General features: G+C 46.1%; 1 protein-coding gene across 3 annotated transcripts; it reads right to left on the bottom strand.

Moving 5' to 3' along the window:
• Nucleotides 1-349: 349 nt before the first annotated feature.
• CCAR2 (cell cycle and apoptosis regulator 2) lies at nt 350-26259 on the bottom strand. 3 transcript variants are annotated; one of them, XR_015947028.1, is made up of 22 exons: nt 26102-26259; nt 25575-25708; nt 25320-25402; nt 24754-24845; nt 21740-21831; nt 21382-21496; nt 19285-19411; nt 18726-18822; nt 17682-17798; nt 17106-17340; nt 15736-15849; nt 14626-14789; nt 8466-8640; nt 7735-7992; nt 6727-6954; nt 5950-6127; nt 5500-5579; nt 4535-4681; nt 4281-4427; nt 3557-3748; nt 2009-2214; nt 350-1379 (listed from the first exon to the last, which is right to left on the bottom strand). XR_015947028.1 is itself a non-coding variant. In XM_035139690.3 (22 exons), the coding sequence occupies exons 3-22, from the start codon at nt 25384-25386 to the stop codon at nt 1323-1325; spliced, it is 2850 nt and encodes a 949-aa protein (XP_034995581.3). In that variant the 5' UTR covers nt 25387-25402; nt 25575-25708; nt 26102-26259; the 3' UTR covers nt 350-1322. The 3 variants fall into 3 exon arrangements, 1 of the variants encoding a protein (XP_034995581.3); XM_035139690.3 differs by having other exon boundaries at nt 4281-4389; XR_015947027.1 differs by lacking the exon at nt 4281-4427.
• Between the last annotated feature and the right edge of the window lie 1083 nt (nt 26260-27342).

Here is a 27342-nt window from a genome sequence, read left to right as displayed (position 1 = left end):
ACTCATTCCTTGACAATGCCTCTCAGCCAGAAATACTGTCTCCAAAGCAGCTTCTCCCCACCCCATGAAGGATCATCATTGCATTAATGCCCTTACCTCTGGAGATAACAAGAGTGCAGGGATGCACCACATTGCCTTTTGCTTTCAAGTTTTGCTTTATTTCTGTCAGTGGGAGATGGGTTGCTGTGCCATGTAAGCTGCTATTTGCAGGCCTACTTCTCTATAAAGTTATTAGCTAACTGTTTCATTAAGCAGCATCTAAATGATCACTGTATGTCAGCTGCATGTGTTTCTCTCAAATTAAGGCAGGCAAATTTCACTCAAAAGCAAAAAAGGCAGCACAGCCTTCTAACTGAGGAAAAGACTTTTATAAAAGGGAACCTGGCCAGTTAAATACAAGTTGTTACCACATTTACAGACTAAAAGCAACACATCCAGAAGAGACAGACCACCTGAGGGTGGGGAAACAGGTGGCCAGAGCAGATGCAACCAACAGTAACTGGCTTTGGACAGCCCCCCACCTGCCTGGCCTGCCACTACTCTGCTAAAGGCTACCACAGGGACCCAATGGGCTACCTATCACAGCTCTCCTTCCATTGCTACTTCCCCAAAATGGAAGTTAAATGCACTGCAGCCACCCTACCGCCTAAGACCAGACCTGGTGGCCGATAACTTCACTTACATTTGAAGACTGGCGAAAACACAGCAGATTGCTGAGCCTTTAAAGCTACATCTTGCAAGCGAGTGACTCAAAACTGCCAGAGAGGGAACCAAATGGCATTGTTTTCCTTAGAATGGCCAGCACGCAGCACTGAACCACCTCCTTGAGCAAAAGCTGTGAGGCAGGGAGGGAGGGAGGGCTTGAAGAGAACAGAAAAAAATTCTCCATGCAGCACAAAGAGGCCAGCCATGCCCTGTCCTTTGGTGCAGTCAGCCCCTGTTGTTCGTTACCGAACTGGGCTTTAAAAAATCCCTTCTAGTACTTTCTACTGGCAGACAGCTTGAGAATACCTGCATGGTAGCTTCTCCACTTCACACAATAGACCATCAAAACTCCTACTAAATGGGTACTCCTTTAAACAATAATGGTGGCTCCAGCATATGAACTGAATCCCAGCCATGATTAGGCTAGGTGGCCTTTCTGCCAACACACACAAGCCAGAGGTGGCGGAGTGGGCTTAGGAGGAACTCCAGCTCCAGCCTCTCACGTGGCAGTGAAAGGGTTGAAGGTTTCAAAGGCTTACCCAAACTGCTAACCCACAGCCCAAAAATATCAAACCAAAGTACAGCTCTTCCCTGCCAAGCTGCTTCTCCGGGGAGTCTCAGTTGCTGGAAACTGCTGTGGGTGCTGGTTCCTTCTTTTCTAGGCAATTATTGGTCTGAAAGAGACAAAAGAGGAAAGAAGCACAACAGTAAGAAAAGCAAACATTCAATTTATTTCATTCTTGTTGCCCTCCCCAGTCTTTAGACTCACCTATTTAACAAAATTTATCAACAAAAATCAAAACAGCACATAAAGAAAAAATAGACATACAACCCTGCGTGGCCCTAGCTGTTAAAGGCAGCTCTGAACAAGCGCTGCATGGCTTTTAGATAAGTTGCAGAGACTTTGAACAGATTTCCAGGATGACGATATTGACACATTGTTGGGTGCCTTTTTACTCCCCCTGCCCTTTAATTTTTTAAATATTGGAAGATTCTCATACATGTCTCAGAGGTGACATGCACACTGTATATTTAAAGCACACCCCCCCCCGTTTGCTGGAAACTAAATTCATCCCTCACCACTACAATTCCCAGCATATTGAACTAGTTTCCAGGATGCTTTGGGGGATGCCATGTGCTTTAAAGGTACAGTAGATTTGTCAGAGACACTTTTGCAAATAGCTTATAGCTGATCAAAACATACAGAGAAGCCTTCCTAGACTGCCTCATGTAAACAACAACTCCCACAACTCCTGACACCAGATAGGCTCTGTCCTAAAAGATTCCACAGGTTCCAGATTACCTTCTCAATTATCTTCTGGATTTCCAGCTGCAGTGGAATCAGGCGCTTCTTATTCTCCAGCAGCAGCCTCTGGAAACTGGATTTTTGCCTCTCGTTCCCCTTGCACTGCTCCTCCATCTCAGTGAGGCGCTTCTGCAGCTCTTGAACCTCCAATGTCAGGGCCTTGTTGGAAGCCTCTGTTGTAGAGAAGCGAACCTGGGTCTCTTCTGTAAGCACAGCCCAGAGCGTAGAATCAGATTCCAGGAAGTAACACAATGGACTGAGATAAGAGCAGTGCTATCTCCCAACACCAGGAACAAAAGCCATTGTTCTGAACTCACAAAGCATGTGACAAGGGTGAAGGCAGAAATTCAAAGTATCTCAAAAAGGGAAGCTGGAGGAGATACTTATACACGGCCATCGTATATAAATTGGGGGAAGGGCCAGGCAACACATGCCCCAGTAAACCATAATTGTTCCATGTGAACACAGAGATGGCTTCTGCTTTGTTCCCTAGTGGCAAGCAGGAGCAACAAACCACGATCCCTGGCCAATCGTGTCTGAATGGGATTGTGGTGGTTCCACTTCCACTCTGAACAAACCTTGGCTACAGATCATGGTTTCTCTTATGTGCTTGTGAGGATGAGCAAAGTGGCAGAAATTAGTGCATTCACAATAGACCATAACCATGTCCAGCTAGCCCACTCTCTGCCTCCAGCTCAAATTCTTGGAAAGTCAAGCAGGTATGAGTAGCCAAAAACAGGCAAGGAGCATTAGCCTAGAACAGGCATCCCCAAACTTCGGCCCTCCAGATGTTTTGGACTACAATTCCCATCTTCCCCGACCACTGGTCCTGTTAGCTAGGGATCATGGGAGTTATAGGCCAAAACATCTGGAGGGCCACAGTTTGGGGATGCCTGGCCTAGAATCACTGCAGCCCCCACCATCCCCAAAGGTTCTATCAACAATGGTTCCACCACTCAATGCTTTGTTGCACTGGGTGCCAATTGCACTCCTGCATCCAATTCTTGTTGGGTTTCATTTGCCTAATATATATATATTGGGAGCCCTGTCATTCATCAGATATAAGTGCTTTGTATGAGTGTGCCCAATGGAACAGCCAATGAACTGCTCCATGTTGTTGAGAGACTAAAGCAAAACAGGTGCTTTCCCTTGAATTTTGGCTTGGTGCAGCTTCTTGGGGATACTGTACAGCAGGGTGGGGAACTCGATCTAGACAGGATGCCATATCTTACCCCTTGTGGGGACATCCAATTGTCAATCACCTAGCATAGCAATATCAAGTCACCTATTTTGCCCATGAGTTTTGTGGAACAGTTCTCAAAAGCTAGACCTGACAGTCAGCTGATAATTGGGTCTTGCAAACCTTTCGGGCTGAGGCAAGTCTTTACCTGTCCTACAGCTGGTATCACCTGCCTGGACATGGCTTGACCAAAATGGTCTTGGGACCAAACAGAGAGCCTGGCAGGCCTAATGAGACGCATGGACCACAGGTTCCCCACTCCAATCCTTTACAAGATGAGCTGATCCTAACCATGTGTGGCTCACCCAATTTGAGCTCCAACGTGTGGATTTTGTTCTCTAGATAGAGTCGGCTGTTTTCTGTCTGTTCTGCCTTTTCCAGCAGTTTCCCTACATTAAGGACAGTCCCATTGTATGAAACCAGGTTGCCGGACTCTGGAGAATGCTTGGTAGGCACCTCAGGCACAGAGATAGATGAGGACAGTAGATTGAGGTTCCCTGTAAGAACAAGGCAACATTTACTCTGCTTGGTTTAGAAATGGAGCATCCAGAGACAGGGAATGGGAACCAAGGGCAGAAAAAAAACCCATTCAAATTACTTTTGTGCTACAGTTTCCAGTTGCTCCCATTGTGGGTTAGAAAGCTCTGTTCTCTCCTTCCTCCAATCACACACAATTGCCACCATCCCAAAGCTGAGCATGCCCTTCAAAGATGGATTGAAAGAGATTCTACAGAAGTAACTTTTCCCTTCCTTGCATCATTGCAGAGTCACTAGTGGCAGGTTGGGCAACATGTACACTGCCCCATGCACACAGGAATCGGGACAGGGCAGAAGAATATTGGGATTGCTCCCTAGCAGAACTAGGCATAACTGGGTGGTCAGTAAATAGGACCAGAAGCCACTGATCATGGGTAAGAGCTAAGCTGAAACTGTTAAGAGTTCTAGCTCAGAAGGAAAAATAAAGGGATCCTTCTACCCATGAAGCTCTGCAACTGAACAGTCCCTTCCAACCCCACACTGAGTACCTACCTAATGTCTCCTCCTCAGGGCCTGGCTCAGTCCCTTCCTGTCGGCTGTAGCGTAGGCTGCGGTAACGGCACACGAACTGCGTCACCACCCTGTTCACCAGGCGCTTCACCTGCCACCAGATGAGACACCCCCCCTCCATGAATGGCACTGGAAAAGGCCGCAAACAGATCCTTGTACCCTCTGCGCTAATCAAGAAGGTCTCAAGTCATTCAAACCTCCAGCAAAAGCAGGGGAGAAATCAGATTGGCACTCACCTGCTCTTTGCAGAGATGCAGCCCCAAGGTGAGAAGCACCTTTTCCATATCCCTCCTGTGCAGGTAGCCGCAGAAATTCAAGTCAAAGTAAATGAAGGCAAGAAGGGCATCCAATGGCAGCACAGCACTTGGGTCCAGCTCTCTGGGCTGGGGAAAGGTGGTGTAAGAAAAAGAAAAAGGCTGTTCAAACTGTCAAGGTGTCACTTCCCTTCCACTACAGAGACCACCCCCTGCACTTTCATTATAGGGTAGATTTCAACAGTGAACTGTTAGGGACTGAGCTTCCCCGCAGCCAAAGACAGGCATCTACTGCATATCCACAGCTGACTTGGAACATGTTGGTGAGATTTAGTCTCAGCAACTAGGAATGATCAGGTTTCTAAGATCAGCTCCTATACTGGAGTACCATCACTGCACTCGGGAGCCCACTGGGTATCAGAGACAAGCCTAGTTAAAACTGGACCAGAACGATATTGAAATGGCCATTAGGTGTTGAGAAGCCTTAGGGGCAGCACAGGCTAATCTAGAACTGGTAAGAATACAAACAGGCATCTCGGGCAAAACAAAAAAGTGCTCTCATATTTATTTTCTTGCTATGGAAAATACACATGAGACAGCAAATTCTAGGATTTTGAGGAAGAAAAATCCACATGGATAAGTCTTATCACAAACCATGGAATACAGAGCTTATAAAAAAATAATAGCAACTGCTGGAATTCTTGGGAACTCCACTTTTCCCTTTACAAGCAACACGTTTCTAATTCACATAGGTATGAAGACAGACATCAAGGCAAAAGGGACAGCTTTTACATAATGCTTAAAAACCCATAAGATACCCAGCTGGGAATTCTGATACTGAGAAATCAGTATCCTTTTCTACAACCCAAGCTCCAGCCACAATTCCCAGGGCTTCTGGCCTAAAGAGTTCAAAGCAGACTTTGAGGAGGAGGGGATTTGTCACTGACCACATCATGAAGGGAGGAGAACTCCATCTCTGATTGGTTGGATGCAACTGATCTCACTTCAGCATCTTCTAACTTGACACCTGTGGGGAATGCAGCATGACTGGCTTCAGAGGCTGACCTCTGCTCAGTGCTTACCAAGAGAGACTTGAGTGAATACCAGCGTCTTCCAAAGCACAGGCTCACTGAGCAGATACCACTGGCTTGTGTGAAATGAACAACAGACCAGAGAAAGGAACTCAAGGATCCTACTCTTGCCCTACTAGGGATAAGGAAAACCTATGGGCATGCTCCTTTCAACTTGCATCTTCCTTGCAATTAAACACACTGAGAGGTGCAGCTGTCTGCAGGCAGCATCATGGCTGTCCCAACCTTTACATATGTGTGTACGCACACATACACTTTTCAATGAGAGCAGCCATATCCTAACTTTGCACTTCCCAGAGTACCTACCAAAATCCTCCTCCTCCTCCTCTCTCAGCAGCAGCAAGTCATCCTCTAGGCTCAGCTCACACAGCTCATCTGTAGAATCCTTTGATTCCGCTTTGACATTCCCACTGACCTCCTCCTTGGCTGAACTGGCCCCATCCTGACCTGAGGGCTTCTTCTCAGTGTCCCCAGCCTCCTCCTTCTACAGGAATGAAAAACACATAAACATAACTCTTCCAAATTCTGCAGTTTGTATTAATTATGAAAATTTGAGTACATATACATAATCTCTTGCCTCTGCATTATCTGTTTGGTTTTGGCTAGTACTGAGAAGTCCCCAAAAGCAGCAGCATAGTTGCTGTCCATGATCACTGGGAATCTAAGTGAGTCACCCACTCTGGCTTCTGAGATGTCAGCAGGCATTGCCCACACACTATCAAGCATAGGCACAACAGCTGGAAATTTGCAGTCCGGCACTCCAATCCTGCCATGGATGCTTTCAAAAGCCCCCAGGTGCTCTTAGACCCAATATGTGGAAGGTGAGACATACCTCCATCACCTAAGCATCTGAGGCCACTTTGCTATACAGTGGTACCTTGGTTTACAACCATAATCCGTTCTGGAGATCCGGTTATAAACCAAAAAATATTGGTTGTAATCCAAAAGAAAGGGTTGTAATACAAAAAAAGTGACACACACTTCCGGGTTTGACATGGTTGTAATCCAAAACGGTTGTAATCCAAAGCGGTTGCAAACCAAGGCACCACTGTACTAACGGGCCAGAGAGGCGCGTCATCTCACCTGAACATCCTTCTGGCTATTTTCCAGGGCTTCCTCTGTCCCAATATTCTCTTGAGGCTCTTCTCTCAGCTCATTCTCTCCCTCCTTTTCTGATTCAGCTGCTTTCTCCTGCTCGGGGTTCTTTGCCTCCACCGACTCCTTCTCTGGCAGGGCCAGTAATGCCTTGTAGAGCTTATAACCAAAATCCCGTTGCAGCATCTCCTGGAAGAACTCTGCCACCACTGCCACCTCAGGGGTGGAAAGAGAGAGAGAGAGAGAGAGAAAGCAGTGAGCAAGAAACAAGGAAAGATCTTGATGCCACATCAGCCACAGAAGTGAGTAGACACTTGCATGCAAGCACAAATCTCAAAGTTGAACGTACCAGGTATGAAAACCTTCATAAGGCAATCTTATGCTCGTATAAACTGCAATTCACTCTACGTTAGACCTATCTGCACCAAGCCTCCTTAACTTTCTTCTCCCCTCGCTCCAACTGCAAAGGCCTCTAGAAATACACCTTCTTAAGGCCCTACTGATCACAACACTGCTGTCTGCCAGGGACATAGGAAGCTCCTCTTTACAGAGTCAGACCTTTGGTCCATCTGGTGCAGTACTGCCTACAATGACTGGCAGTGACTCTTCAGAGAGGACATGGGGGCATTTCTAGTCCTATGTGGAGAGGCCAAGGATTGAAACTGGGACCTTCTGTATGCAAAGCAGATGTTCTACTCTTCTTCTAGCATCCTCTCCTCCCATGCACCCCTTATGCAAGCAGGTGGCTGGAACAGAGGAAGTAGCAGACATTCATGGTCACACCAGAGCTTCCTCAGTAACTTCTACTAGTTTCCATGAACTTCAAACACCATAAGAGGCTACTGAGCTGATAGGAACATACGTGTGGTAGCTTGCCTGAGATATACACCCCAAAAGGCAAATCTCAAAATTCCACTAGAAAGAGGAGGTGCCAAGAGAAGCCAGAAGAGGAGAGTCTTCCTGTAGAAGCCAGATCCCAAAGAAAATGAAGCCTACCTCAAAGGAGAGCTTCTCCCGCTGCCGCCTGTACTCCAGCAGGGTGCAAAGGGAGATGTTGGTGCAGCTGGGCTGGCCACCCTGCAGTGCCGGCTGTAGGTGAGCAACAATGGCAGGCTCCAGGGGAGGAATTGGAATCTCTGGCTCAGGTGCTGAGGTCTCAAGAGCTGGCTCAGGGACATGTTCAGCTGAGTCTACCTCCTGTTCACTGGACTCCTGCTTGGAGCCTTGTTCAGAGGACTGTACAGTTTCCTCTTCCTGTTTAAGAGTATAATCATTTCAGTAAGCACTGGATGCAACAACCCCTAACTTGGATGAAGTACGTACTCCTGAGCCAAGGCTAATGTCTAGCTTCAATCTGAAGCCAAAGTCTGTTCCCAACTATGTTCTTAAACTGGTGGAGTGACCCCACAAAGCCTGGGAAACAAGGACTGTCCCATGACTGAAGTCATAGGAACCTAGAAAGCTGCCTCATACCAAGTCAGACCAACAGCCCATCAAATACTGTCTGCACAGAATGGCAGCAACTCCCTAAAATGGGTTTCAGGCAGGGTTCTCATCCAGCCCTACCTATAGATGCTGGGAATCAAATGGCCCTTCTCCCAAGTGGTATAAGAGTGCCTTAAATAAATAAATAAAATATTAAAAACCCCTCGTGCTGTAGGTTACCAGGTGCCTCTGATTTCTCTCTGCTCTGGTTAACTTTCTGTCCAACACCAACCCATTCTTACCATCTCCACTTTCTCTTCTGATGGTGCAGCAGCTTTTTCTGCTTTCTGCTTGCATGAGGCCTCCCATTCTTCAAGAGATGGCATGCAGCTCCAAATGTCTGGCAAGAAGACCACTGTCCTCTCCTGATGAGATGGGTTTCCCTCACGCAAGTATCTGAACTCTGCAAACCGGAACCTGATGAACAGGGATTGGAGAGAGAATTGAGACACAACAGGACACAAAAATGCCCATTCTCAGGAGGGCTGTACAGTCCCACCAAGCTGTTCTGCTGCAGCTGGTATGCAGGCTGTTTACAGAATAGTTTCTTTCCTTGGTCACCGAGACCAAGAGCCTTTTAGGTCTTGATCAATCCTATCTGTTCCAAGTCTATGCCTCTCCTGGTCATCCCAGGTCAGTTACAGGACTCAGGGTGGTTCCTGCTAAACACTCTCCATCCCACCCATGGAGCCAAGGCCAAAGTAAATCAGGATCTGCCTCCTTGAGAGATCACACTAAATTCAAAAAGTAGAGTGGGGATGGCTTGATTGCGCCACCAAATGCAGAGAATGTGTAGGGATGCAAGACTCCCACAGGAAGCCTCATTCCTAGAGAAGCAGCAAAACAAGCCGCAAAATACAGAATGATTTCTGAAAAACACAGAAATGTCACAGCAATGAGCCAGTAAGTACTGTGAGGATTCCTACCCCAAAGGTCACAAGAGGGTACTCAAGATATCGAATTACACACATCACTACAAATTAGATAATGAGGATATACTTAAATGACCTGTGTATTTAATGTCATTTGCATTTCTCCCTTTTTGGAAAAAAAGAACCTACAGAATGGATTGTCAGCCATCAAGATGGAGATGGAGGAGGAGGAGGAGGAAATGGGACTCCTGGGACATTGACTCATACCAGCCAGCACCCAGCAATGCACGGACTTTTTTTGCCTGTGGTGTGGAGGAGGGCAACCTGCGGATCTCAGCCTTCTTTCAGGTGGAGGAAAAGGGGGCAGCAGAAAGAGAGGGGAAAGGGGTTGCTCTACTCCATTCCACCCCCAACTACTGATTATCAAGATGTAAGTAAATATAAATGCTGTAGGAAATATGCTTTGCATCAGTGCTCATATGATACTGTAATCACTGATGCTGGTAACAAATAGCATATTTCCTACAGCGTTTATATTTGCATACATCTTAAGAAACTGAACTGCATCCTTCTCATATTAATTCTTACAAGTCTGGCTGATGAAGAATTGATCAAGATTGGCTGAAGAAGCATTGAACGAAACAGATTGGTTATCCGGTGTAATGGTGCTGAGGATGCTTCCCACAAGTCACGACGCACAGCTACCTTGAGTAATATCTACAAGGCTTTATTTACAAGTATGTACAAGAAATAGTAAAAATGTCCATGACTGTTCAGTCCGAGTCAGAATCCGGAAGTGCCGGACGACAGGACCTCCTCCAGCAAAGTAGCTTTGGCGCCCTGAGTCTCCTCCTCTCCTCCCGGCTCCCCCCCCCCCAGTGTTGCTGAGGAGAAGGGGCGATGGTAGTCCTCTGGCCAGGCTCTTTGGCCACTGACACCTCCCCTTCCACAGCGCTCTGACCTGACGCTCCAGACCTTTCCTGGTGGATTTCTGAGCTGTCAGCATCCCTGGCCCCTTGCTCCACCTCCCCAAGCTCTGCGCTACTCTCTGAGCGGTGCTCTGAGCTGGGAGCATCCTGTAAGTCGAATCCCATAGGAATGCATTGGGAGAAAAAATCCATAAGTCGAAGCAACCCTATCTAAAAATTCGTAAGTAGAAAAAATCCTATCTAAACTGCATCCAAGATGGCGGACGGAGCTCCATTCGTAAGTAGAAACATCCGTAAGTAGAGTTATTCATAAGTAGAGGTACCACTCTATATCAAACTTTTGAATTATTCCACCACGACTGGTGAAGATTTAGAGACTTTGGTTGCAATTTCTGATCATTTGTATTAGTCTATAAATAGTGTTTAGTGCAATTGTTATTGGCCATTGCGTTATTTAGTTCTGCTTAAATGTATAGTGCACAGGTGGGGCCATTGGTTTACTATTGTAATCCTTTCCCTGTAGGTCACTTAAGTGATTTCTTTGTGTATTGTGGTATATACATTTTATGAATAAATAAGCTAGTGAGACTCAGCCAAACGCTACTGGAGAAACTCTACTTTCCATCCAAGTTGGCAACAGTTGCCCAATGAATACTAGTCCAGCACGGACTCCTTCCACAAAATCCAGTGATCAGCCAAGCTCTGTTGCTGCTATTGGCCCATAATGGTTCCAGAATCCTGAACTTGAGTCATTCATTCTGCTAGCCTCGTTCACTGCAGTTGCCCCTGCCATTAGACTTTACTCCAGAAACATTTGACTTCACTAGAGAACAGAAGAAGAGGGTTTCTGAGGAACGACTACTCCAACCCAAGACTGAATTCAACAGGTGGCAAAGCTTTAAAGGCCCAGAAGCTCCCATCTTCCTGCATCTGTTACTTCCCAAACAAGTCACGTGTGCAGTCAGGTTTAAGCAAAATAAGACCTGTTGCCATGGTTACCCAGTGCAAGGAATCTATATATAGCCATGCAGCTACTAACCAAACCAATGTATTCCAAGTTCCGGCTTCTCCCCTCCGTGCCGATTGGTTGGAGGTCTGATCTTATGAAGTATTCACTGACTCCAAAGAGCCCATATGCAAAAGCATCTGCTGGACTTCCAGGGAACCAGTGGCACACAGTTCTCGGTTAGGATGGCAGCACAAATGGGCTTTCCCTAGAAGTACTCCACAAGCCCCAAGAACTGAGCAAAAGGCCCAAGAACTGAGCCTGGGCAATGAGACCCATATCCAACCATGTTTTCTGCAACTCCACCTATTCTATTTATTGTTGCTTCCCACCCACAAAGAAGGCTCTTGCTCCCCGCCCCCGCCCCCAAGTGATGGCTCAAAAGGAGGCTGCCTTTGCTTCACTGCTACAGGTGAGAGGAAGGGGACCCAGAAGGTAAACAAAGGAGATCTGACATCAGGAATCACAAGACAGAGAAACCAGTAGGAGAACACTTCAATCTCCCAGGACATTCTATACAAGATCTCAAAGTAGCTGTTTTATTACAGAAAAATTCTTATCTCATTATACATGATCAAGCTTTCTTTAGCACCTCAGCCCTTGCTTTTTCCTGCAAGACCAATTGCAGTCGTTAACAGTCATCAACAGGTTTACCACTCCTATCAGCCAATCACCCATTCCCACCACCCTTCTGAGTAATACCCCTCACCACCCTCTGACTATACATAAGGGTCTGGTGACTTCTGTTTCAGTGTATCTGAAGAAGTGTGCATGCACACGAAAGCTCATACCTATGACAAACTTAGTTGGTCTCTAAGGTGCTACTGGAAGGATTTTTTTAAATTTTGTTTTGAAAGGAGAGGATCTCTCAGCTCACAAAGGGCAGAAACAACTTCATCATTAACTACAGAACTTTCCTCAGGTCTTTGATTCATGGGGTAATTTAAAGTACACACTAGCTCTTATCAAATCTTTTTTTAAGTAGCAGACCTGGCAAATATGGTCATAATCCCAGACATTCCCATGACATGGGGAACCTCTGCCAGGCTATGGGCCAGAATTAGGCCTGGCAGAGTTTCTAGATTGGCCCTTGAAGCAATTTTCTCCAAACCACGACCACCTGCCCCACAGGCAGGTATAGACATGGCTGCAAAGGAGCAATGAGGAGCTTGAAGCATGCTGCTGATTGTTTCTTGAAAAACGGGACTTACTGACAAGCCCTTTTGAAATTGTCTGTCTGCAGGCTTGATTTGAATTCAAACCACACCTGCAGACAGACATTTATCTTCTGAAGAAGCAACAGGTTTGTGAGACCGCAAAGGAAAAATGTTAAGTTTACAAATGGACAAATCAGTGTTTGCTGTCCAGCACTAAGCTGCTGATTGCTACTGGCAAAAAGTTCCTTTGCATTTCGCCCTGAGGACAGAATCTAGCCTCTGGCCAAAAAAGGTTCCCGACCCCTGCCATAGCCATTTCAGTTCTGCCAAAAAAGAAAGTAGTACTGCAGGCATTTCTGAAAAATAGCCTTCTTACTTGCAACAATAAATTTCCAGAATAAAACCAACATAATTTTGCATAGCACATGCATAAAGCTGAGACTCAACAAAACTGACTTGCTTGCTTTCTCATTAAAAAAGGCAGCCACCTAGTGGTCAAGCTAGCCAAGCAATAATGACATGCCACTGTGCATGAGAAACCGAGAACGAATCCTTTAGCTTCTTAAAAATGAACAGATTCGTGTGGTATCAATATTCATGGACTAAAAGTCCTCTTCACCGGATGCATTACAGTGGTACCTCAGGTTACAGACACTTCAGGTTACAGACTCTGCTAAAGCAGAAATATTACCTCGGGTTAAGAACTTTGCTTCAGGATGAGAACAGAAATCGTGCTCTGGCAGCGCAGTGGCAGCAGGAGGCCCCATTAGCTAAAGTGGTGCTTCAAGTTAAGAACAGTTTCAGGTTAAGAACAGACCTCCAGAACGAATTAAGTTCTTAACCTGAGGTACCACTGCATAAGGCTTCTAGTCCAGGAAAGCTGATGCCACAGTTAAATCAGCCTCAAAGTTGCCACATAATCATTTTTAAAAATTTGTTCTAACAGACTAATATGACTAGTGGGTATTTGTATTGCTTGGCCTTATGAACAGAAGCTTTGCCCTCCACCCCACCAATCTGGTCTCCCATCACAGGAGAAGTAATGGTGGCAGATGGTAAGCAAAAAGGGCCCTAGGCCCCAGGGATGATGATCTTGTGCTCTAGCACAGGTTCATTTGTTGCCCGCCCGTCATAATCTGCTCAATACTTCTTTTATCACAGAGTCTTCTGCACATGCCATCTGCTCCAAATCACAGAGAAGTCCCTTTTTAACAATGACTTGTAGTTTTGCTCTCTTTTTTTCATTCTAGGCATTTATACCCAGCCCATATTCATATGGTGCCCCAGGCAACTTATGTAAAACCCTAAAAATATCAACATAAATAATGAACAATAAAAAAATGAAAGTGGCAAGCCATAAAAACAACACAGCAGCAACATTTAAAAGGGGAAAAGAAAAACAGAGATGAAAAGCCTGGAAACATAAAAAGGGGTTTGCATGGTGCCAGACAGAAGAGGAGGTACTGGGGATATTCCCTGGAAAGGGGTTTCCACAGCTGGGGAACACAACCAAGAAGGAACTTCTTCCAGTCTCCACCCACCTCACTTCTGAAGGCAGGGGGGACACCCAGAAAGTTTTATTTTAGGTCCACAGTTTCGACTATAGGATACAATATGCCAACAGCAAAACAGGCATTTGGTCTGCCTAAATGGGAAAGGGCCAGAGCTCAGGGGAAGAACACATGCTTTGCATGCAGAAAGTCCCAGGTTCAATCTCCAGCATCTCCAAGTAGGCTTGAGGAAGGCTCCCTGCCTGAAATTCTGGAGCCACTGCCAGTCAGTGTAGACACCACTGAGCGAGATGGACCAATGGACTGACTCAGTATAAGGCAGCTGCATATGTTACTATGACTATTAAAATCTACCTGGCAATTCAAAGATATGGTTACCAAGCACATCCCCCTTAACTCATTCAAATTCATCAGGACTAATGATCATTCATCTGGGATCCTAGGTAACAAGATTCTATTGATTTCACATTTATCGGTTTTGATGTATACTTCCTTGAATGTATCACGTAGAAAGGCAATATATAAATAAATAGGGGCTGGTTGATAGTTTGCATGAATCTCTCTCCAAACCAGGGTGGGGAAACCTCAGGCCCGGCTCAGGGGCTGAATGTGGTTTTCAGGACTCTCCCCTTAGCAGCCCTGCTCCCCACCCTGAGTGCTTTGGTCTGGCTAGAATTTGCCCCTGAACTGTGATAATACCTCTCGTTTCCTTGGATTGGGAGGTGCATGTGCACTTTTAGCATGACTGGAATGTGGTCTTTTTAGGGAGGAAGGGTAGGATATAAACAAAGCCACTGCCCCACCCACCACTGGCATGCGGCCCCTCAAAAGTTGTCCATAAGGGAATGCAACCCCTGGGCAGAAATGTTCCCCACCCCAGCTCTCAACAGACCCATAGTCTCCAATCCCAACACCACTTAGACTCACCACTTAGTGCAAGCACTCAAGTCCAAACCAATCTGCGCTTTGGTGCAACGAATGGCTGTGTGAATCAGAGCCATAGGGTTTGCAGCTGGGTCAGGACCATCCAGAGATGGGGACCACTCCCCTCCAATCAGCACTGCTTCGTCTGCTTTCTTTCCCAGCAAGAACTAAGGAAAGAGAGACTGTAAGGAGACATACTAGCCAGATCTTTGAGGGTGACTGAGCTCAGGTAGAGGCCTTGATTACCCCCAAATCTTCCTACCCCAGCCCCCAGCCACACCTGACTAATCAGCAGGGCTCCTTACCCACTGAAAACTGGAAGAGACCAAAAGGCATCAAGTCTAACCTAATGCTTCATGGCTGGAATAGCCTCTCACAGACCACAACCTGTCCAATCCAAAAGGCAGGGAACCACAAGCAGGGCAGAAAACATGTTACTGTCAGCATCAGCCTCCCAGCTATAAAAAGGGAACCTCATCTAGGTTGAGCGTGGGGAATGGGGCAAGGGATCGAAGGCACTTTGTGAATCATCCAGCTAGAAGACCTTAAGGAAGCCCAACTGAACCTGCTCCTAGAGAAGGCAGCCAACACCCCACAGTAGTTTGTAGGTGGGGCTAAGCTTGCTTTTGCCCCCAAATGCATGCTCTCAAAAGCAATACCTACATCATGTACTGTAATATCTTTGTCTCTAGATATGGTATTCCTGGTACCACAGTGGAAAAGGCAGGAATTAAAGCCCTTTCACAGGAGAGGAAAGTCATTCCAGATCCCAATGGAACAGAAGTTCACTCCCACATAGGAAAGAAATCGCAATATTCTGCCCATAAATTTGTAATCTATTCAAATTTATTGTTTTAAACCATAGGTCAGGGCAATAGAGAATATATTCCTCAATGCATTTGCCCTGAATCACTCTTCAGTCTCCCAACTGACCCTGCTTCTCAAATTTTGCCCCTGTATCGTTTAATGCCACCTTGTTTTCTTATCTTTTCACATGGAAATTCTTCCCAGTTATCTGAGTAGCTTCACCCTCCCAACTAGTTCTTGCACAAGGTTAAGAGCAAAGTCTGGCATCCCTCTACGCCGCCCTCTCTTGAACCAGAAGATTCTCACCTTAATTTGCTTTGTTGGGTGCTCAGGACTCTCCCTCTGGTCACTGGGATCTTCAATGTATAGCAAACAATTGCGGTAAAATTCTTCGATGCCCGGAGAAGAGAGCAGCAAAACCTACATTGGGGAGGGACCAATATCTTAGCAGCAGGGAAGAAGCATTTCATGTAGAAAGCTGAAGGTTCAATCCCTGGTATCTCAAAAAGGGAAATACCTCTGTCCAGGGTTCTAGACAGCTACCATCACATCAGAGTGGCTCTCTGGAGAGGATGGTCTGACTTGGTATAATACAGCTTCATAGGTACTAGAGTGACCTCTCCTCACTCCCACCCCCTATTGCAGACAGGCTATTGCATGGTTGATCCTGAAAAGGGGGTTAGCAAAATGTTATGCAAAGGGCAAACTCTTCTTACATATTTTTATAGTTTTTAACTCATTGATACTGTTTTTAACTGTTGCTGCCCTGTATTATTTTTATGATTGTTTTTTTTAAAACAAAACAAAACTGTAAGCCACCTTGAACGTTTTAATGGAAAAACTGGATATAAATATCTTAAGATATATAAAACACAGAGAAGGGCCCAGATCTTTCTCCAAATCCGACAATGCCACAGAGCCGTATGCAGAATCTGAAGAAGAAGAGGCTACTAGCTAAAGGGAAGGTGAAGGAAATGACACCAAAGCTTATGGTTTCCATATGTCTGTTATCTTCAACAAACATACGCAGGCAGAATTTGATGTACAACAAAGAAGTCATCATCTTTACCATCTCTCTCATTTTCCTTCTTTACAACACCAAGAGAGATGCATATGCAAGTTCTGTTAGTTGAATGTGAATGTGTGGGAGCCCAAGGAATGCCAAGCAGTCCCCAGTATTCCCTTTATGTCGGGCACCAGCCATGTATGGGCAAAAAGAATCAGTTAATCCCAGGACACCTAGTCAGCCTCAGCTGAATCTGTACTGTACAGTAGCACTGTACTCAGCATGGAAAGCATGGTCAAAGCAACCCTGTGCTAATAATAATAATAATAATAATAATAATAATAATAATAATTTATTTGTTCCCCAGCCACTCTGGGTGGCTTCCAACAAAAAATTAAAATACATTAAAATGTCACACATTAAAAACTTCCCTAAAGTTTTTAGCTGAGTCTGCAAGGGGAAAGTAGTTTGACGCCCTTGTGTGGACTCTCACAGGTATGATGGGATGAAGCATTAGTAACAGAGAAGGTGAAGCTCAACAGGTGTGCAAATAAGCTTGAAGTTCAGCCTGGCTCAAACATTAAAACTATTTGCACCACTTGGTTTTCACCCACCACATCTGCCAGTTCTTGGTCCAGCCCCCACTTGGTTTGCCACCAAAATCCTTCACCTTGGCACTGTATGCAGAGTTGGCGTCTTCTGGCTGAGCATCCTGCTTCGTGCCTTCATCACCCTGAGGTGCCTCTTCAGCAGCACTGGCTACCTGGATGCGGCTGGGGTGCCGGAGAGTCAGTGGCTGAGTGAGTGGGAAGGTGTCCAACCAGCAGAGGCGCACATCATAGAACTCCTTGGGCAGCTGGATACTGCAGTAACGCCTCAGGATTTCCATGGCATCACAGAAGGGGCTGGAGAAAACAGACAGATGCCAATGCCAACCCCCAAAAGACTGTAGTTTGAATTATAGCTCTTGATATTAAGGAGCAGGTTTTGTGCATGTCTGGATACAAGATGGTGGAATGAACCTTTCAAAACTGCAGTGATTTTAACTATACTGATTTGTGAGTTTCTAATTCCCAAGCAACATCAGCTAAATGCTGAGAATAATAAAGACGATGACATTTATATACTTCCTTTCTGCCAAGGCAGTTAATTGTTGAGCATGAAAAGCTCCTATTCCTGGCACAAGAGGGTTAATTAATTCAGCAATTCCCTTCCCAAAAGGGGCCCCTTGGTCTCCTGGCCTTACCTGTTCACAGCATAGCAGGCCAACTGGACTCGGTACTGGGGTGGTTCGTGTCGTGGCTTTTTCACTCCCCATGGCTCATTACCTTTCTGCTTCCGTTTCTTGGAATCAAAGTCATCCCTAAAAACATGGCAGCACAGCAGCTAAGACAGCAATAGCCATGAAATGCCAGATCCTCCAAGCTTCAGTTCTTAGCAATACACAGCCCTGCAAAGGCCATAAGCTTAGGAAAGAGACACCTAGCCTGATTACCAAAATTATGGTCTGACAAACTTATATCCCTACCCTGGAAGAAGTTGTGTGGATCCTGTAATTACTGCAGTCACTCAGATTTATAACCATGTGTTTTATCCAAATATGTCAGGGCCTTCTGTTCTAAGATTCACTGCATCAATCAACTCTCCCATGCAATGTGCGACCAGGATTGATTCTACTTAGCCACTGATCTATGAAAACCCCAACAGACATCGCAGAAGACCATAAAGGAGTGTATATGTTGTCTAGCACTCTTGTTTCTGAAAGCAGTCAGCCAAATTCTTCCAGGAAGCCCACAATTGCCACACAAAGGCATTGACAGGCCTCCCCACCCTTGCCCACCATCATGGCTAACTGTGGCACAAGAATCCTTGAGGGGCAGGAGAAAGGCTGAGAGAATTTTGCAGCTGCCACCCTGTAATACTACAAGCACAACTGAAACTAAAAGCAGCAACACGGGACTGAAAGGGAAAAGCCTGGAACCAGGGTCCACCCCCGTCATCTCCAGTTAAAAAGGATTGAAACAGTCTGACCTGGTATAAAGCAGGTTTCCTAGATATAATTTTTTTTGCTGAATATAAAGAGGCAGTGTGAGCTCAACAAAAATACTAAATCTCAATTGGGGGGGCACAGAGAACAGGTGCAAACCTTCCAGCTGTGGAAAAAAACAAGCATATGTGCCAAGGGCTCTTCAGGATAACTCTCTTTGGAAGCTTGCACCATTTGCCATCCAAAAAGGAGGAGGAACGGAAAGGGACTTTGTGCCAGCACAGAGGACATCTAAGTCCTTACCATCTGCCTGAGTCTTGCCTGCCCTTTGGACCCCGACCAGTGTATCTGCCAAGATGGCTCAAGTGCAGCGATGGAGATGTCTGGAAAAGGCTCATTGCTGAGGAAGAAAGACATACAGTCTTATTTCTGCCTTTGGGACAATTCATTGGCCTCCCTGTGCTGCCCACCCCCAATTCACTCACAATTGTTATCATCAGCTGGTTCCAATTCACATACTAATTCCATCTCAGGCTGAAAATGGAATTTTCACCATGGCCACATATATACCACCCTAGAGGTCCTTCACAGAGCTGCAACACAGGTCCTATCCACCCGGCCCTTATCAAATAAATTATAGTCTTTTCCCATGACCCAGTGAAGAGAGGGCTTACTGAAGACTTGGGCTCCATACTACCATCCTAAAAGAGGATCTTGCCTCAGATTTTTCCATGGTTTCCAAAAGAGATCTGTCTCAAATTCCATCACCAGACATACCACCCCAAATTGTAGATTTGCAATGCTTAGTATGTCTAACCATTCCATTTCTCCACCAGCAAACACAAGATGCAGCAACACTTACGCTTCTGGGGAAAGAGAGGTGGGATACGGTGAGGCTGAAACAGCAGCTGTGGCTGGGCTCCCAGGATGCCTTGCTTCTGCCCCAAAGAAGCCACATGGAGTAGAGGGGTGGGGGGCTTCAGAAGAGGCTGTGGTACAAGCAGATGCTATGAACCAGAAATACAACCCTTCTTACCCTACTAGTTCCCATATTTAAGAATGCAGACCTCATTGCGAAGAATCAGGAGGGAACTCCCCATTTCTCCACAATGTCAACTGTATTGGCAATGCAGAGACACAAAAGTGGAAGGTGCCTATGCCAGAAAACCACCACAGAACACCAAATAGCCCAGCCAAGTGGTAAACCTGAAACATACATGCACACCATTTTCTTCTGCATGGCATATACATAATCAGCAACAGAAAAGCTACATTATGGACTTCATATTAATATCTCATATCTATCATTCCAGAATACAAAGTGCCTGGGGTGGATAATGAACAATGCTTTTCCAAATTTAGAGTGCCCAAAAATCTGAAGTAGTAAGGAAAGGAACAACAATCACTATTAATGTCCCCATTCTCTTGCCAATTTAGTATTTATTAGACTTTGGCAAGAGGGGCTCAAAACAAGATTTTATCTTCCAAGACACACTATTCCCCTTACCATTCACCCACCTAAATCCCCAATACAACATGCAGAATTGTGCATCCACAGAGTATGATCAGTCTTCACTGAGCTGTTTTGGGGTTGCTGGGCTTTTCCCCACCTAAAGTTTTTTTGTACTTCTGCAGATATGCCACTGTCTCTCTTGCTTCTCCGTGACCCTATTTTGGCTACAACTCTGTTGGCACTCGCTAGCCAAGTTTGATATTAAAGGGAGCAAGACACTACAAGAAACTGACTTTCAAAGAGTCTATGCTTAACAGCTTCAGGCTAATCTATTATTCGTTTGCTAGCACCTGATGTTAGTTACTTTAGGAACATCAGATTTTAGGTTGGGAAGAATGTTAAAATGACTCCAAAAGGTTACCAATATGCACTGTGTAATCTCTTGCAGATGGTGATATATCACATCCCCAATGCCAAGAGCATGCTCTGCCACCCATGTATGGCCAGTGTCTCTATATACAGTGGTGCCTCGCAAGACTAAATTAATTCATTCCGCGAGTCACTTCGTCTTGCAATAATTTCATCTTACGAAGCGCGGTTTGCCGCGGCAAAAAAACAAAACAAAAAAATTCATCTTGCGAAGCACGGCCATAGAAAACTTCATCTTGCGAGTCACCCAAAACATCGCAAAACACTTTCGTCTTGCAAGTTTTTCGTTGTGTGAGGCATTCGTCTTGCGAGGTACCACTGTAATGCCAATCAATGCCAGATAATATCCAGTGGAATACGACTGTTTCCCATTTTCCATGTTTGACTTGCCACAGTTTTTACTTTCATCCCAATTTTTTGCAATGTAGAAAGGAACTATTAATTATAGAAAGCTTGGAATTCTTTTTGTATAAATAAAGAACTGAGGTCCAGCGCCAAGGGCCTTCTAGCGGTTCCCTCGCTGTGAGAAGCGAAGTTAAAGGGAACCAGGCAGAGGGCCTTCTTGGTAGTGGTGCCCACCCTGTGCAACACCCTCCCATCAGATGTCAAACAGATAAACTACTATATGAATTTAAAAAAACATCTAAAGGCAGCCCTGGTTAAGGAATTTTTTGTGTTTGGTGTTTTATTGTGTTATTATAGTTTGCTGGAAGGTACCCAGCATGGCTGGGATAAACCAATCAGATGGATGGCATATTAATAATAATAATAATATCATCACTTTTTTGGCTCTGTGTGAAGCAGGTCTTAGTTCTGACTTGCAATTCCATTCAGGAGATTCAGAAGCTATCTGGGCCTTTCTGATGTCTCTGTGGTGGAAAACCCACCTTTCATGTTAGTTGTGAATCTTTCACTGCTTCATTGTACGATATGAAGTAGTACTGAATAAATTGTAACACCTTAGTGGAAGAAAGGTAACTCATCTCCATACATGAGATCACACGAGCAAAGTAACTCAAACTCTATATATGACAAAAGAATTCCCCTACATGTTTGGAGAATGAAACACTGTGGTACCTGATTTGACAATGTCTGGACCTTCAAGGCATTCCAGGGCACTGACTGGCTAGGGTTATAGACAGCTTTCACCAGCACCTTTTCACCAATCTGTGGGATCCGACCTTTGACAACACTGAAACAAAACAGAAGAGATTCTAATGGGCACATCTAAAGCTCATTAAGGTAAAGGTAAAGGGACCCCTGACCATTAGGTCCAGTCGTGACCGACTCTGGGGTTGGGGCGCTCATCTCGCATTCTTGGCGGAGGGAGCCGGCGTACAGCTTCCAGGTCATGTGGCCAGCACGACAAAACCGCTTCTGGCAAACCAGAGCAGCACACGGAAACGCCGTTTCCAATTAATGGCTCTCTACTCACCTTAATTGGAAGAAAACTTCATCATCCACCACTCCAAAGTAATCGTGGAGGCTGGTGACTATTCCAGTAAAAACTCGTTGTTTCTCTCCCCCCTGAAAAGCAAAGGCCCAGGGAAATCACTATAATGACATAATGAAAGGTTGCACACTAATCACTGGTGTCACAAATCTGGTCATCTGCATACCCAATCCCCAGGCTCAGTAAACAGGTACAATCATAACAGACTGCAGGTGCTACCTATTCACAAGCCATCAAATTCACTCTCTTTGTCAGTCACTGGAGTTCTAGACAGTTCATAATATTTCTTAAGACTGAGGCCATATCAAGTCCTGGCTACTCTCAAGCTCTTTCATCTGCCAAAGGAGGAATTTGCCATTTATTGATTTCTAAATCCTTTAACTCTGGATTCAATATCACTATTGATGTCAAGCAGTAACCAACTCTCTTTCAAACTGAACAATTTTGTTCCATCCTAATCCAACTGAACCCTGAAAAACTATTCTGTAATATGAGCCTCTTCAGACATCAACAGGCCCTACATGCGGTGGAGCATGGAACTCAGGATCAGTATGCCTGTACTAGAGAAAGGAAAGCTCTATTGACTTGGGCACTCAGGCAGAAACTGGGCAAATAGGTTATACAGTACACCTGTAAAAAGATGCCTTACTTCACAGGGCAAAATGCATGTGATCATGAGAGCCATGAAACAACAGATTACCAAGCCCACTAACATTTGAAGCAAACCTCAGGAAACCAGGGAATTACAGAAACGCCTTCATCATACATTTCTACCCTACTTCATCGAAGTAGCTGCTACAAACACACACCAACTGTGACCTAGAAGATTACTGCCTTCCTCAATAGCAGCTACAGTATGGGGAAATTTTGGCCCTCCAGATGTTGCTGAACTACAGCTGCCATCACCTTTGACCATGTATGATGGACCTCATGTAGTTGTAGCTCTGCAACAACAGGAGGGCCAAAGGTTCTCCACATCTGCTCTATATTGAGTTATTCAACTGCTCAACTAAATGCCAGTTGCTCTGCAAAATCTAAAGGAAGCACTCTGGCTCCATGCATCGGTCACAAGACTCAACAGACCCTCGGAGGTTGCTTGCCCTGCTTCTAAGGAAGAACACAAAAATAAATAGAAGACCACCCCCAGCCAGAGGAAAAGCTGTACAGAGCTTACTCCCCACTATCTCTCTGCTGGAAAGAATATTATGCTTCAGCAACTAGTTGTCCTGGGTGCTAAAGGGGAGCAAATTCCATTGGTTAGAACCAAAGGCCACATGGTTTAAGTGTCGCTTTTTTATTATGTCACCTGCTGGAAGCTGTCTTGAATACCTTTTCATCAAAAGACAGGATATAAATCTTCAGAATACATACGTAAATAAAACTAAGAGTCTGCAGTGATAGTCACAAGGTAGACACAGAGATGCTGTGTATGCTCCAGCAAAGGCAAACTGTAAACTAGGATGAACAGATTGATCTATGGCACTGTGGCAGGGGGACTAATTTAAGAGTACCATGGAGCCATCTACGGTTCTGTAACCATCTACAATATATACTTAGTCCTGAAACAATTGAGAAGGAAATGGGAGTTACTAATTATCCTAGATAATTAGACGGTCACCTCCAGGCTTGACTACTGTATCTCGCTCTACGCGGGGCTGCCCTTGAAACTGTCCCAGAAACTCCAGCTGGTGCAGAATGCTGCAGCGAGGCTCCTTACAGGGACCTTGCCATGGGAGCATATTCACCCAGTGCTTTACCAGCTGCACTGGCTCCTGGTCGAGTACTAGGTCAGGTTTAAGGTGCTGGTTTTGACCTTTAAAGTCCTTTCCAGCCTAGGACCCTCTTACTTACGGGACTGCCTCTCCTGGTATGCCCCACAGAAGACCCTCAGGTCCACAAATAGTAACAGCTTAAGGGTCCCAGGCCCTAAAGAAGCCAGATTATCCTTCACAAGGGCCAGAGCCTTTTCAGTGATGGCACCGACCTGGTGGAATGTTCTGTCCTATGAGACTAGGGCCCTGCGGGACTTAATCTCCTTCCGCTGGGCTTGTAAGACAGAGTTATTCCGCCTGGCCTTCAATTTAGCCTGATCTGTCATCCCTTTCCCCTTTCCTTTTTTATGAAGAAACCCTTCTGGGTCCCCACATAATAATTTTCCCTGGTCTCCTTGCTGGCCTAACTTGGCCAGTTGCCCTGGTAATGCTATATTGATGTGTATTTTTCACTGTTTTTAAGTTGCTTTTAAGTTGTTTTGGTTGATGTTTTATATTTGTTGTTAGCTGCCCTGAGCCCTGTTTCTAAACCAGGAAGGGTGGGGTATAAATAAAAATTTATTATTATTAGATCAGGTACGAGATTACAAGAGAATTTGAAACTCTGTGTCAGGCAGATCCTCATCAAGGCTACTGTTTTTCTGATACCCATTCACACTGCGCAGTATTTCATATGAGTTCTTAAGCAGCGTGGCTTAACATTTTCTCCCCCCAAAAAAATTTTTTTCTAGCCTTCCCACTCCACGTGAAGAGCTTCAGTGTTGCAATCAGAGTTATGACCACTTACATGACCTTAAGCCAAATTTGATGGTTTGAGGGAAGGTGGCAGTGTGACCCTAACACACACTTGCTATCTCCAAGGATCTGAAATACAGTACATATTTCCAACCCCTCCTCCAAAGGCTTTGAGCCCAACTGGCACACAGCATGCAGCTCTGGTTTCATTAAATGCAAAGAGTTTGAAGCCAGATGCCAAAGACACACAGACCTTCTTCACCTGACCTCTGCCTGAGATTCCATCTGAGACACATCATAAACCACTTGCCTGCCTCTAGAATACATAGCTGCTGGCACATGCCCAGGAAGTTGACTAGAGCTGCCTTGAAACTTGTTCATAGAGCTCTCCAGTGGAAGTAGAATCGCTTAACTGTTCTCTCAGGAGAACGAAAAAACACCAGAATTTCACTGACACCTAGAAGGAAAAACCAATAATCTCCCACAGACCTGAAGATGGCGTGCCGCCTGAATAATCTCTGCTGAGATGGGAGGATTTAAGAGGCCAGGTGCAGGTCCCAATAAAGAGGCTGGTTGGGTTCCTAGTGAAAAGGAGCAAATAATTGTAAACACTAGAAAATTATTGAATGGTCAGATAGAAGTGCATTTATGTACAATTTCATTAATTAGACAGATGGCACTTAGCAAAAATTTTAATGTGTTCATTTCATTACAACCATGAGATTAGCTCCTTACTATTCCCATTAAGATTCATTAGAGTAAATGAAGTGTGGTGACAAGGATGAGACTAAAGCACCCATAGCCAAGAACTGAAGTAATGCTCATATTTTGGTATGCTGATTTTCTATCAAATACACACACAGAGCACAGAGCATTAACAAAAATGTAAAGCAGTAAATCTCTTTCCCTCTAAAGAATTTAAAAAACAAACCCACCATATATCCCTCATGAAGAAGGGTTTAAAGAAGACTCAGAAATGCCACCCACTCAGCATGGCCTAAACAACAGCATGGATAGATCAGAGGCAAACTTTACAACATCCTTATCCGACTAACCTGAGAACGACCTGGCTCCCTGAAGATTGCTGGCTCTCAGCTGCTTCTGACGCTTGAACTGTGCCATTTTGAAGTGTTCTTTTCTATAATAATGTAATGAGAGAGACACAAAGGTTACAGAGAGATCCCACATGCAAACCAGCACAATGGATGTGGGGAAAGAGTTGAACCCTTTCAGCTGTCAGAACCACACTGACAAGCCAGCCATGCTCTGCCACAACTTCCCCCAAGACCTACAGCTGCTCAGTGACTCACCCTGCCAGATTTCCACAGCAAGGGGAACACTGTGGCTCTCACTCCCCCAGACCCAGCCAGCCCTGCAAGCAGCAACCAGGGTTCCTTCGGCGGCACCCAAATTCCTATTCAGCAGCAAAGCAGCTCATCTTCGGCTAGAAGGAGGAAAAAACAGGCAGAGTTAAGCAGGGAGAGAGAACTACAATCGGAGAGGAGGCAGATGAACAAAACCCGGACAGGGCCAGGAAAGGAGAAGGGGGGCAGGGGGAGGCGAATGCGCTGAAACTTTTTGAGAGGCAGGGGACAAAAAGATTCCAACTGCACCGGCCTACTCTGCAGGGCTGCGGGGAGGCTTCACCGCCCCCGTTTCCCAAGGTGCCTGGTGTGGCCTCTGCTAACGGACACTCGAGGAGGCAGGCGGCTCCGAGAGGTTTCTCCGCCTCTTCCCCTTCTTCGCCGGGCTGGGCGACGGGGAGGCACCAAAGGGCCGTTGGCCGACCGAACGCTCCAGGTCCGGGGAGGCCTGGCCGGAGCGGGCTCGCACCTACCTGAGGGCGAGGATGAGCCGTAGGGAAGGGGGGCGCGGGGGAAGAAGGAGCCCGGCTGCGACGCCAGGGACAAAGGAACCCGGAAGCTCCGCCCGGATGTGCGCCTCAACGGAAACGCCTCCCGCGCGCCAGCCCTCCCCTCCCCGCCTCCGAGGCCCCGGAAGTGCTTCTGCCCGGAGTGAAGCTCTACCCGGAAATGGTTGTGCTCCTTGGAGAGGGGGCGGAAGAGAGGGCGGTAGGCGCTGCTGGCTCATCGAAAAAAGAATGGACGCTCGCGCTCTTTCCTTCATAGTTCCGCGATGTCGTTTGTGGGCGTATCTCCCTTGGAGGGGATTCTGGCGGCGGAAGAGGCGCCGCGAGGCCGCCGCCCTCGAGGGGTCGCACGCGGGGAGGGGTCAGCGGGCTCACAGCAGCGGACTGCACGGCAGGGCTGTGGTTTGCCGCATCCCAGCGACACGGGTCTCTCACGGCGGGGACGCGGAGCCTCAGAAAGGAGACGCGGCCATGAGGAGCTGCGCTGCTTCTCCGTCTTTGCTTCCGGGGGCGTTGGGGGGGAGGCGGCGGGACCCTTCCCCACAACGGCAACCAGGGTGTTCCCGGGTCCCTTCGTCCTGCTGCTGCCGGAGGATGGCGCTACCGTGCGCGAGGCGCCCGACCGGCGCGGCCTTGGCAGAGTCCGCAGGGCCAGCGCTGCCCGGAGGCCGACCGGGGCAGAGACCTCTAGAGAGGGGGAGCAGCAGTTCTATGCAGACTCTTTCCGTTCTGCCTTAATAGATTCCTGATCATGTTTCACCTTAATCATTTCTACATCTATTTTTGAAAATTGAAGTTGGCAACAGATGTGTGAAAGTAGTCTAGGCTAGGGCACAAAATAGCCTGGCAACAGCACTATGTACAGTCAAGTGAAAGCTCTTCACAAGCATTGTCAAATTATAAACAAGGCTTCACCTGCATCCAACACTCCAAGATGAGTCAGTATTATTATTCCCATATAGCAGGTGGAAGGGCTGAGGCTGCGAGAGCGTGGCTTTCCTAATTTGTAGCTTAGTGTCTTGGGCCGCATTCCTATCATAACTTACCTAGGAATAAGTCCCATCAAACTCAATAGGATTTACTTCTGGATAGACATGTAGGATTGCACTGTTAGCCATTGCTCTTCACCAGGGGCAGGCAGACTTCAGGTTTGCAGGAACATTTTTCTTTTTACTATACCCCAAGATCCATTATGTGCGTAATTAAGA

This window comes from Zootoca vivipara, chromosome 14 (assembly GCF_965207765.1).
Source record: "Zootoca vivipara chromosome 14, rZooViv2.hap1.1, whole genome shotgun sequence".
NCBI classification, from domain to species: Eukaryota; Metazoa; Chordata; class Lepidosauria; order Squamata; family Lacertidae; genus Zootoca; species Zootoca vivipara.
The sequence above is the reverse complement of the archived record's forward strand: the minus strand, read 5'-3'. Positions and strand labels throughout refer to the sequence as shown.

Coding starts and splice junctions, on each gene's coding strand:
- CCAR2 (XM_035139690.3), bottom strand. CDS start 25,386: ATGGCACAGTTCAAGCGTCAGAAGCAGCTGAGAGCCAGCAATCTTCAG. Junction 24,846..25,319: donor GGGAGCCAGGTCGTTCTCAG/GTTAGTCGGATA, acceptor CCTTTTCACTAG/GAACCCAACCAGCCTCTTTA. Junction 4,390..4,534: donor TGCATCTCTGCAAAGAGCAG/GTGAGTGCCAAT, acceptor ATCTGGTGGCAG/GTGAAGCGCCTGGTGAACAG.